We start from the raw sequence: 13,532 nt of genomic DNA on the forward strand, positions 1-13,532 counted from the left end.
TGAAGACCTAAACGCAATTATGCCACCAAACGGCTTTCTTACTTTTGGTTATTACGCCAAGTAGGTAGTCAAAAACAACAATATTTCTCGCTTAACTTTTCAAAAGGACCTAAGTAACATTTTTTTCATGAATTAATTTGAAAACATGAAACATGAAAGCTTTTGATTGCAGTACTCAAATTAATTCATGAAAAAATGTTACTTAGGTCCTTTTGAAAAGTTAAGCGAGATTTGTTCGCAATCTATCATTGAATCCATCAAATCAAGACAAAATTTTCAAAACGACTTATCTGCTTTTGTAAACAAAGATTCAAACGACGATTTGACGAATCTGATAGCTCTCCCACGCAAACCAACACTATCAATAGGTAGGTGAAGGATTCCGCTACCTGTTGATGGTGTTGGTTTACGTGGGAGAGCTATCAGATTCGTTAAATCTTCGTTTGAATCTTTGTTTACAAAAGCAGATAAGTCGTATTGAATGGTCAATGGTGATCAATTTGGATGAATCACCCCGTGGGCTTGTTATTGGAATCTACAGCTTTCGTTTGGTGCCTAAATATCGAAAACCGGTTGAAATTTGAGTTTTTGTGATCGAGATGAAATCTTGGGTTCAATGTGTAACTTTTTTCTAATGCATTAGGAAGGTTAAAGTACACACAATTACTGCCCGCCATGCTGCTGAGGATAGTTTATATACACCAGAAGATGGTCTTGAGTTTTTGTGTCAAAGTGGGTTTGCTAAAGAACAATATTCTAACATTTATTGGTGTCTTTGGTGTCTCTGAAGAAGCTAGATTTTTAGCTGAAGAAGGCTATTTTTAGTTGAATAAGCGCTCTATTGTTAGCTTACAATCATGTTAGAGATGCCAAATCAAAGTGTTATTCCAACGGTAATTTTTGTTAAAACTAATTTAGTTGTTGATGTGTATCATATTGACTAATTATTTCCAGATAATTCTGTTCAATCATCAGGTGAGGTTCCATTGCAGAGTTTAATCGATCACATGGTTAAGCGTCTTTGGCCAAGTTTATGTCTTGAAACGAAGGCTGACTTTTTGTCTGTTTTGTTTTAGAAGCGGTGTCACGTGACGAACAACCCGTCAGTCTCGATTGAATGCTGAAGCTCGTCCTCGGAGGAAAATACATTATCCGCACCACCGGCACTGTGGACAGCACAGCTTCCGCAATCTGTAATAATGTGTAACACAAATTGCGAAGAAGCATTTAACGGAACAGTCCCAAAATGCACAACCACACCCTCCACTCCCCCAAACCTGCAGGTGATAAAATGGAGCTGTGGTGAGAGCTCCAACCATTCCCGTTACAAGCAACATTTTTTTCATAAGGACGATTCTAAAGAAGGTGCCATCAGAGAGGATGTATTGTGACTTCCATATATTTACCTTGTTGCTAGTCCCACTACGTATTTGGAAAATTACAGAAGCTCTCCATCAGTCCAGGAGATTATTTGAAACAACGGTCTACGAAGGATCTGTTTCATTATGTCGTCCATTAAAACTGATATTTCAGAAAGAAACGGCTGTACTGACAGAACTAGTAGTGAATCAAATTTAAAATTAGATTAAAAATCTCAAACGTACGGAATGCCAAGCGAGAGTCAATAAAATATGGATTAAGGTTGATATGATGTCTTGCATGATTGACGCCAAGGCCATTAACGATGTAACAAGCACAAAAGTGTTCTTCCTGAATTCAAGTGGGGTGTTTATTATTATTTGTATTCAACGATAATAGGCCGTGGAAATTTTGGTGAATGTTCGCATCGAAATATTAATTATTTTAGGATCGCTTTATGATGGAAACGAAACGAAAGTACGGGAGAGTCCATGAACATATGTTCATGTTTCAGGTCCCAACAAAAACGTCAAGGGTTATCTCCCTACGAGGAAAGCGACAGGTAGGCTTGCTTATGCATGTCTGCAGCGGAAAACTACATCCCGCCGATGCTTATATTCCCCAGAGCACGATTGACGGAACAATTGAAAAGAGAAGCGCCTCCGGAAACGAAATTCATTTGCAACAAGATAGGCTGGATGACAGTTGACGACTTTTCTTCGTGGTTTGACCACTTTTTGGAGCACGCACGACCTACAATGGAAAATCCTGTGCTGCTGCTACTAGATGGACATGCGTCCCATACCAAAAACTTGGAATTCCTTGAAAAAGTCAAGCGTTTGCATGTCACAGTGGTATCTCTACCTCCCCACTGCAGCCACAAACTCCAGCCGCTTAATATCAGCTTTATGGGACCCCTGAAAACTAATTTGAATCAAGCATCCTAAAAGTATTTGAAAAAGTATCCCGGCAAAGTTATCACGCTCAACGAAGTTAGTGAGCTGTTCGGAAAAGCTTATCTTCGCTCAACTTTAGTCTCTGTTGCAGTAAATGGATTCCGCAAAGCTGGTATTGCACCATTCAATAGATCAGTATTCACTGATGATGATGAATATCATCCACATAATGTACATATTCACATATGAGTTTTCACAACATTGTAAATTAATGTCCAAGTCGGGTGGTCTAATCCCCGGAAATAGGCAATTAACTTTGATTGAACTGATTCTGAGCTATTTTTTCCAAATAGTCATATGACATTATGTATTTATTTTTAAGGATATATTGTTCACCATAAGTTGTCGTGCGAGTAATGACGGTTTAAATAAAAACTCCCCCTAAAAAATTAGAAATTTTCCATAAAAAAATATATAATTGCCAATAAAGGAATCAGGGTATGAGCAATAAATAAATATACAATTTCCACAAATAATGCAAAGTTTCCACAAACAATTGAGAATTTTCCACAAAACAAAAATAAATTAGCACTTTTAATAGCAAACTTGCAATTATAGAAGAAGAATTTTTCATTAAAAAAATCAAAATGGTCCACGGAAAAAAATACAAAATTTCCATAAATAAATCAATATTAGCAATAAACAATTACAAAATTTTCCATAAAATACATATTTTGGCAATTTCCTAATTTTAAAAGGAAAATTTTCAAATTCTTCATGGAAATTTGATTTTGCTGCCAATGACGACAGCATGTTTCAAAAGTGTTTTTGAAGCTAGGTGATCATGCGGATCAAACGGATTTCCGGATAATCTGATACGGTTGATCAAGGCGACGATGGATCGGGTGATGTGCGTAGTTCGAGTTTCAGGGGCATTCTCGAGTCCCTTCGAAACGCTTAGAGGGTTACGACAAGGTGATGTTCTTTCGTGTCTGCTATTCAACATCGCGTTGGAGGGAGTAATACGAAGGGCAGGGATTGACACGAATGGTATGATTTTCACGAAGTCCGTCCAGTTATTTGGTTTGGCCGACGACATTGATAACATCATCCCTTGTCGTGTTTCTGGACGAGCGGGACGTATTTACATCCGTGTCTCATCACGTGACGCTCTTTTCTCTTTTAATCGGTGGAGTTTTTTTCCCCACGATCGGGGTTGTTTTTATATCATTAGTTGCCTACGCGAGTTAAAAGTTAGTTAGTCACAAGGTGATCTATCCTGCCGACTAATGAAGGAAGCGAGCTATCTTAGCAATGCTATTGCAGTCTCATGAGAGGGTGAAGTTTCTTTTTGGTTTTCTCGTACAACAAAGTTGTACCGAAAGGCTATCATTTCACTCCAAAATCGAACTTTTTATAGAAGTCTCGGAGACCCATGATGTTATATACCAATCGACTCAATTCGTCTAGCTGAACAAATGTCTGTCTGTCCATGTGTATGTGTGTGTGTGTGTGTGTGTGCGCACAAAAACCGAAAAACATTGGCCACTTTTTCAGATAGAAATTCTTAACCGATTTTCTCGCAACAGGTTGCATTCGACAGGGGACAAAGCCTTGTTGATCACTATTGAATTTGATAACGATAAACTATTGCGTTTAAAAGCTATTAAGACAATGGAATCGAACTGTATAAGCGCCATATGAGGTTGGTGTCTTGGCTAAATGCGAGAAAGGTGGTATCACCACTCGGTGAATTAAGTTGGTTTTTTTTTTCTGAAAGCATTACTGTGACGACCAACAGCACTCGCCGTCACCTAAAAGCTACCTAAATACTCGGTGGAGTAGGCAGCAAACAGGCTAAGTAAAATATTGCATCCCATTGTCCCGTTGAACTCGATTCATCCACACTTCAGTGGTGCCGTTTTGTGTTCTGCCTATAGTTAGATACCGGTGGATTACAGTGGGCCAAAAAGCGAAAAAGTTCGCCTGAAATATTATTAATTCATTTCGCTTTTTCTGTGTTTTTGTTGTTGTTTTGTTATTATTATAGTTAAATCTTATTAGTATTTTCTCATATTATTTTTTTAAATTATTATTTTGGGGATTTTGGGTTATATTACATAAACGAAGAAAACGGAGACGAAACGCCTCCCAAAGACAATGTCGTTCGCATGCGATTCTACCAGGCTTCTTCGCCTGGGCCTAAGGTTGTTTACTTTCGGCAGAAAGTGAAAAGTATTGGTTTTTTAGGAATCAAACGCGACTTGACGCGTCGTTTTCCGAAAACTGATTTTCATCAGATTAATCGGAACAAACTACGTGTAACCGTACCTACATATCAGGATGCAAATGCTATCGCAAAAGACCAACTGTATAATGTAGAATATTTGGTTTATGTGCCCTCGCGGGAGGTCGAAATTGAAGGCGTGATAAACGCAGCGAGCCTGACCTGCACGTATGCACTTGCAGGAAAAGGTCGCTTAAAGAATGCCCTACAATCTACTGTGGATATTCTGGATTGCAAGGAGTTGCATTCAGCTGCCATGGTCGATGGTCAAAAAGTGTATTCCAATTCAGGTTCACTTCGGGTGATTCGCCGGTTCGATTCTCCCAAAGTATGTAGATATTGAAAATATGTTATTTCCGGTGCGTCTTTTTGTTCCTGCAATTACGTAATCTAACCTTGAGTCACCACGAGTATCTTGGTCAATGTCCCTTTCCCCTTTACTAACTGTTAATAATAATGATACAGTTTTTAAATATCATAAAGAGTCTCCGTTAAGTGTTATACACCTGTCAAATAAATGCAATAGATTAAAAAGACATTGATATCATGGCACGTAACTTTGATAGGATGGAGGAAGCCTACATCAGACTGAAAAGCGAAGCTAAACGGATTGGACTAGTCATCAACACGTCGAAGACGAAGTACATGATAGGAAGAGGCTCAAGAGAGGTCAATGTAAGCCACCCACCATGAGTTTCTATCGGTGGTGACGAAATCGAGGTGGTTGACGTGGACTTGGGCTCACTGGTGACTGCCGATAACGATACCAGCAGAGAAATTCGGAGACGCATCATGGCAGGAAATCTAATGTTTTTTATGGCATTTTGTGCACACACACACGCACACACATACACACACACACGCACACACGGACAGACAGACATTTGTTCAGCTCATCGAGCTGAGTCGAATGGTATATAACACTATGGGTCTCCGGGACTTCTATCAAAAGTTCGAATTTGGAGTGAAATGATAGCCTTTCGGTACAACTTAGTTGTACGAGAAAGGCAAAACATTTGCTATTTTTATAGCCCGGGGCAATAACAACGAAGTATGTTTGCTGTTGGGCTTGGCCTACATAATATTGATGTAGTGATCAATTTAATTAATCATGATAATAACACGATTCATGCTTCATATATCAACAATGGTGCAATCTAAACGGAATACCCGAATGCAACGAAAAAATAGGCACAATGAAAAGCTTCTCTTGACATATAACACCTAACAATGGGTTACATGTAGTGTATTATCTGAAATCCTTCGCGGGCCGCAGGAAAAGACTTGGAGGGCCGCACTTTGGGGATCACTGCCATACAGGAATGCACTAAAGACTTTGCAGGTTGCCAAAGAAGTAAATCAGTTGAAGGCATCGGAAAAAAATTCTAAGAAACTCCCTCAATGCAAACCCATACCACGACGTCCAAAGGAAAATCAGTTTGTTCAAGATGCACAAGATGCAGATGTGATACTTGCGGAATTAGCTTCAGCGCTTCAGGAGATGGGCATGATTGGCAAAAATGCAACAAGTGCCACATTTGGTACCACGAGTCTTGCACAAAAAATTGTATCACTTGTCAGATGTAATGTGCCAGCTCAACTGTGCCTTCTACGTTAGTTGGTGAACGTTTTGCCTTGATAGAAGCCTCAGTAACCCATAAAGTTATATACCAATCGACTCAGCTCGACGAACTGAGTAAATGTCTGTCTGTCTGTGTGTATGTGTGTGTGCGTGCACATGTGCCATAAAAAACATAAGTAATTTTTTCACATAGTAATTCTAAACCGAGTCTCTCACAACAAGTTACATTCGACAGAGAATAAAGCGTAGTTGATCACTATTGAATTTCATAACGATTGCGCATTCCAAGATACAAAAGAGGAAGGATTTCTGAGAAAGTCTATTTATGTGTGGGGTTTTCAAAATTGCACTAAGAAGATAAAAAATATGAAAACCGCATTAGATTTCATATTTATACTCTAAATCGCTTTATCCATAATAGGAACACATGTCCCAATTTTGGCACTATTCTTAATTTTGGTCCCTATTATGATAAATCCCATTGATTTCTTAAGTTTTTGGCCATTGGCGCAAAGCAATTGGCGCAAAGAACAAAAAATAAACAAAATGGATTTTGCGTTTCTCGTACAACAAAGTTGTCATTTCACTCCGAAGATGAACTTTTTATAGAAGCTTAGACTACTTTTCATATAGTTAACCTTAACCGGATTTCTCGCAACAACAAAGCCTAGTTGGTCACTATTAAATTTGGTAACGATCGACCGATGCGTTTAAAAGTTATGAAGGAAACCGTTTATCGACCCATATTAGCGCAATAGAAGGTTCGTGTCTTGGTTAAATGCAGGAAAGGCCGTAACACTATTAGGTGATTTAAGTTGGGAACGATAACTCGAGCACAACGCTACGCATCAGCAGTCAAAAAGTCAAATATCCGGATGAGCAGCTGAAATACAGGCCAGACTCGATTATCCGGAGGCTCGATTAACCGGAGAAAATGGCTCGATTATCCGGAGTAATATTTTTACCCATCTTAGAAAAATAGAAATCTTATCTTTGTGTATCCGTAACGTATCCAATATGTTCAAGACATGATAGTGACTTTCTCGCTTTCTTAAAGAAGCATCCATAAATTACGTAACGCTTAGAGGGGGGAGGGAGTGTTGCCCAAAGTGGGACAATCCATACAAAAATTTGCAATGATTCATACAAAAAGTGTGACATAGGGGAAAGGGGGTTGGCCAACCTTTGCGTTACGTAATTAATGGATCTTCCCTAAGGTACTGTTCACAAATTACGTAACGTTTTAGGGGAAATAAGGAAGTCAAACCAAGCGTAAAAAAATAAACCTTCCATAAGTTACGAGTGGGAGGGTGGGGTAACAAAATTATCAAATTCAACGTTACGGATTTTGTGAAAGAACCCTAAGGGAACGGAAATCAAGAACATTCATAATTGGTCATTTAATGATATTTGACCGATATTTGACATTGTGATTCGTGCCACCAAATTGTCCTTCGGAATATCCGGAATGGATTCATTCACAAATAACGTAACGCCAAATTTGAAGATTTTGGACCTCCATCCTCCCCTTCGTGACGCTTTTTATATGGAAGGTTTAATTGCTTTGTATGAATCGTAAGGCACGGCCTGACCCTTTCCTTATCCTTCCAGCTTTGCGTAATGTGTGAACAGCCTCAATCTTTATATGAAAACATAATTATTTCACTAATGGTGGTCCATGTATGGAATAAAACATTAGTTCTATATCCATAGTAGCAACGAATGACGCTTAAATAATCCTTGTGTTTAGGGAACAACCGTAAATTACGTAACGCTTAGAGGGGAGGGGGTTTCCTGAAGTGTGACAATTCATACACATTTTTTAGATACTTCATATAAAAATTGTGTCATAGGGGGGACAGGAGGAATGTCGGGCAATGACCCGGTGAATATGGTTCCTGATAGGGATCCGCAGGGGACTAGAAGGCGAGGTGCGCAGAGAGCAAGGTGGATCGATTTGAGGTCTCTAAGTGGACTACAAAGTTGGCGACGTGCAACTACAGACCGAGCTAAATGTAGATGAATTTTATGTATTGCAGAGGCCCTAGTTTGAATAAATCAAATGAAATAAATACCGATGTTCGAATGTCAAATGGTGCTAGGGTAAAACGTCCTATCGTTGTGGTATGTCCTAATGTTGAGGTAGTGTTGAAGTAGTCTATTCTGGATATAATAGCATTCAAAACAATTATGGGTACGCTAAAACTCTTCGGATTAACGACTAGAACTGCTTTTGTTTGATAAAATTCCGTTCAAAATGATGAAAAATAAACATTTTTCTTAAACAAATTTGCATCTTTTGAGCCTATTATTGCGGTAGTGCTAAGGTCCTATTGTTGCGGTATCGCTCCCCATAAGAATTACATGCAATACCGCAACAATAGGACTGACCTTCAAAAAATATCGCAACGATAGGCAACTGCGTCCTATTATTGCGGTAGTTTGTTTTTATTGTGATAAAAACAAAACAACATAAGTTCGGCACAATTGACGTAATATTTACGAAATTATAGTTAACCAGCATCCTATTCAACTACTACAATGTGTGAATCGACCAACAGGTAATTTTTGAAGAATTTTTGAAATCAATTTTGTTTTGACACGGTGCTTAACCTCTCCATAATAGGTCGTTTTACCCTATACGATGAAATTCATTGTTTTTTGTTTTATTTCATGGACGTTCCGGAATTTTCGAAAGGCCATGACATGTATAAGCCACAACATCAAGTGCATCTGAAAAATCTTGATGCTTAACGATAAAATTTAGAAGTTTTCTTTTTTTTTATCCTTCACACGGTGGAAAGAGGTATGCGCCGTCGCCGCCGACAGTTTATGGCAATACCGTTGAAACTCCAGAGGATTTCTCGTGAAAAATGCCTTTTTTTTCTTGAAAATTCCATACAATTTTTCGTTGAAAAATCGAAAAAGCTTTTCGTAAAACTAAGAACTTTCATGGAAAATTCTGATGAATTTCCTTCGATATCTCGAAAATTTCTCCAAAAATTTGGAAGATCTTTTTGTAGAATTTAAAAGAAAGGAAGACAGGATAACCGTCTTTGACCAGAGGTCGCACAGACTGAATACTTAACACTTAGCATTAGACAACGGACAGGACATTCACACAGCACCCAGTGAACCAGCGGAGCGTTTTCCGCTTCACGAAATGTTTTCTCCTTACTAGGGCGGGAATCGAACTCACACTCCATGGCTTGCAAATACGCTTAGACGACTGACGCCACTCACTAACCACACGGCCCGGAAGCTCACCAGGTGCAAATTCCTGAAATTTCCCGGGCAAATTATAAAGAATTTCCTTTGGGAATCTCAAAGAATTACCTGCGGAAATTTCAAAGGACTTCCTGTTGAAATCCACAGAATTTGGGCCGTTTGTTGTTTGGCCGAATATGTCATTAATCTGAAACTCGACTGGCATTTGGTCGAAACAGACCGATAATGTCGTTCGGCTGAACAGGTCATTTGGCTGAAAAGTTGTCTAATTGAATAGGTCATTTAGCCAAAAAGACCTAGATGGTCGTTTGGCATAAAAGGCCCATTTGGCCGAAATGAACATATGGCCGAAAGTGTTGTTTGCCCGAGCTGCCGAAAAAAATCGTTTTACCGAAAATTTTGCTCGGTCGGACGAGGTGACATAAGGTCGAAAACGGTTTGGCCAAAACTGTCATTTGGCTGAAAGCGACGTACGGGCGTTTGGCCGATCGGGTCGACGTTTTCGCCATATAATCCGATCAGCCGAACAACACTTTCGGCCAAATTGCCCTTAATGCCAAACTATCATTTCGGTCAAATGGGAATTTTCGACGACAAGGCCTATTCGACAAAACGACCTGTTAGATCATATGGCTTTTCCAGCCAAATGACTAGTTTGGTCGTACCGTCAAATTGTTTTCCACATAATAACCGTATCGAACAAATGGAATTCGGCTAGATAGCTCTCGGCTTAACGTATTATTCGCCCAAGTGGTATTCGACTTTCAACTTTCCACCGGATGATTTTCAACCAAAATTACTAAGTTATACGAACGTAATAAAAATTAATAATGGACAACATAAAAAAATTCACGTAGAAATCCAAAGAAATTCCGAGAAAAAATCCAGTTGAAATTCCGTTGGAAACAGTTTTTGTGAAACTTAACAAAAATCACAAGGAAATTCTGTTTAGTGGAAACTTCTAAACAATTTCCCGTGAAAATTTCATAGAAATTCCGGTGAAAACTTTAGAGAATTTCCTGTTGAAAGTACGAAAAACATTTGGGACAGTTCATAAGATTTTTCCGGCGAAATAAAAAGATTCTCTCGTTAATGTATTAAAAATATCCTGGGAAAAAAACTTTACGTTACGAACGTAATAAATAAATCGCCAAGCCTTCGCCGACCAAAATTATGACAAACGCCACCGCTGACGATTTTTGGATCGGCGCTGACCTCTAACGGTAGTCAGAACCCATGAACGGACCAACGGGATATTTTATTAGATTATATTTAACTAGGATAAAGATTATTTGAGCAAAAGTTAAATTTTTATCAACAACAAACAAATGGCTCGATTATCCGGAGGGTTCGATTATCCGGAGTGAATTTTTTTTCAAAACTCCGGATAATCGAGTCCGGCCTGTACCGTAAACCTAAATCCCAACCCCGTCCGTCCTCAAATTACGCAATCTGTCCCTTGCCTCTTACTAACTGTAAATAGTAATGATATCAATTGTAAATATCATAAAGAATCTCGCCTCCGTTAAACGCCTGTAAAGCCTGTAAAATAAATGCAATAGTTAAAAAAAAAAATAAGTTGGGTTTTGCCTTGCGGTTAGCGACGTCAATCGTCTAGACGCATGTGCTATGGAGTGTGGGTTCGATTCCCGCCCCGGTAAGGAGGAAACTTTTCATGTTCGAAAAATTCTCCACTGGTCTACTGGGTGTTATGTGTCCGTTGTCTAATGCTAGGTGTTAACTGTTCAGTCTGTACGACCTCTGGTCGAAGACGGTGCTCCTGTCTTTTTTTATTTTTTTTATTTCGGAGGAGATTAAAGATGATACAGTATCGAATGAATGTGGTCTACTGTTCTGAATATGTTTTGAAGTGATTTGATGCGTAGTTTTGCACATAATGCATTGATGCGACAATTGGTGTTAGAGTCACGACTGGTACATCTACTCGATTTTGTTTTGGTGTTTGTAATAGCCCCGTTCAGTTTCTGGTCGGCAAGCAGCCACTGCGCGAACCGATCGACTAACCGTCTCCAATCATTGATTTCCCAGAAAAATGCTCACTGGCTGCTCACTGCTCGTTAAGGCAGGTCGTGGCGTGGTCGCAATAAATTATGCACGAATGTATAGCGGTATTCCAAGCATCCAAACACTAAACACGTTTGCGAGTGGAGCAGTTGAAGGCAAAATACTAAAGTTAAAAAAAGAGTGAGAAAAACGGTGCCCAGCGAGCTCACCACGATGATAGCGGTGCTTAACGAGTTAGCTTCCAATGCTTTCTTTCAAGCCGGTATCTCCACCGACTGGCCCATTTCTTACTTCGCACTGTTTTTAACCCTGCCTGGAGAGTGTTGAGTGGGTACTCGAGACAGCAGAAGTAGGCATAGGTAATTGAAAATTATTGCAACTGAAAGTGAATCTGTCTGCTCTTTGCTGGTGTAACTAAATAATTGCCTTCTGTGCTATCAATTCGGTGGACTGGACCAAGAAAAGATGCCGACGCGGGGTTGGACGTCGGCTCTGGCCGCACCGACCAAGAAAGGCAATTTTGCAATGTACACATTTCTTCACTTTTGTTTTCATTCATGGATGCTGGGTTTTCGCAGATAGTTAACACGTGACGTGAATGATGACTATTACGTGTGTTAATGGAATGCAGCAATTCAATAACAAATTTTCAAAACGACTTATCTGCTTTTGTAAACAAAGATTAAAACGTCGATTTGACGAATCTGATAGCACTCCCACGCAAACCAACACCATCAACAGATAGCAGAAGCCTTCACCTACGTGTTGATGGTGTTGGTTTGCGTGGGAGTGCTATCAGATTCGTCAAATCGACGTTTTAATCTTTGTTTACAAAAGCAGATAAGTCGTTTTGAAAATTTGGTATTGAATTCTTCACCCATTTGGAGATTCCACCAAACCCTTGGAGAAAAGACATTGATCCTATCTTGTTATTCATTATTTTTAATAAATTCAAGGAATCCCTTATAATAAACAGAACAATCAAAACAAAAGTTTTTTTTTCTTTGTTGATATTTCACCATTCATCTGGGACATTGCCGTCTCGTGTTAATTAAGCTGTGAGGTTTTTAAGCCAAGTTATCGTTTTGCATTCGTAATGAAGCTAGCACGATGGCATGCTCATGGAAGTCGAGACAATTTTTAAATCCAAAATTTCCTAAACATACCGGACCGGAAAGCACCCTCAGTGACTCTCGGCATGGTCTTGCTTTGTACATAGATGGTCATCTGAAGTCTGAACTCTAGGCTAAAACGGCCTCATCAACATTTGTCAAACAAAAAAAAAATCTACAAAAAAATTCCACAAATGCTCTGAATAAGAACTATGAAAGCAATATTATATGAACAATCGAGCGACCACTTGCAACATATTTGAGTCCAGCGTTGGTTATTTAGTGAGGCTTTGGAAAGTTCTTAAGTTATTTCAAATGCTTATCAGTGGTGCCTCAACAAAACTATCCTAATCAAACTATAATCATTATAAAATTTTATTTATTGTAAAATTCTTTCTCTCTTTCAGGTATCCGTTTTGTGAATGAATGTGTTTAAAAAGTGTTCCATTTAGTGAAGAAAAAGTGAAGCCTGTTTCAGTGATTTAATTTCCATTTTTCCTCATCATTTCTTCAACGCACATCAACAGTGAAGCTGTAGTTCTGCATCATCCAATAAATTTTTCACACACTCACCCGGTGATCGACCATGGCAAAAGTGATACATAACATTTCGGTAAGTGACCGGCGGCAAGCCAATAACTTTATTTTGGCGATGAATTCGTTTCGCTGTTTCAATAGACTTCGAAGTACCGCGAATAAAGCGAACTGATTTGATTGATTGTAAACGCCGTTTTAATAAAAAAAAAGTTGCCCAACGGCGTTCGTTTAGCTGTTGATTTTTAAATCCAATTACTCAATAATTGGAAAATGATACTTTGAGCTATGAGCATTGAACCAGAGCACTAGTTGTGAATTAGTATGTTGCTACAATTTAAGCAATTATTTCGTCTGAGATATAATTGAGTTATTTTCTCCTTATTATTAATACCAAATCTATCTCAGCTCTCCATGCCGCACCAATTTAGCCAAATATTAATCGCTGTGTAATTACTCGCTATCAACATCACATCAATCAAAAACGGTAGATGCTATCAATCTGTTCT

The 13,532-nt window shown here is 38.9% G+C and overlaps 1 protein-coding gene across 5 annotated transcripts in view; it reads left to right on the forward strand.

The window, feature by feature from the left end:
- The window catches only part of LOC134211266 (putative mediator of RNA polymerase II transcription subunit 15), a 194,527-nt gene that overhangs the window by 54,612 nt on the left and 126,383 nt on the right, over positions 1-13,532 (forward strand). For 3 of the 5 annotated variants that reach the window (XM_062687983.1, XM_062687981.1, XM_062687982.1), the window contains one exon: positions 12,897-13,102. In XM_062687983.1, coding sequence (XP_062543967.1) covers positions 13,076-13,102 — 27 coding nt within the window. In that variant the 5' untranslated portion in view covers positions 12,897-13,075. The remainder of the gene's footprint in view (positions 1-12,896; positions 13,103-13,532) is intronic. The other 2 variants (XM_062687984.1, XM_062687985.1) reach the window with 2 other exon arrangements.

This window comes from Armigeres subalbatus, chromosome 2 (genome assembly GCF_024139115.2).
Source record: "Armigeres subalbatus isolate Guangzhou_Male chromosome 2, GZ_Asu_2, whole genome shotgun sequence".
Lineage (NCBI taxonomy): Eukaryota > Metazoa > Arthropoda > Insecta > Diptera > Culicidae > Armigeres > Armigeres subalbatus.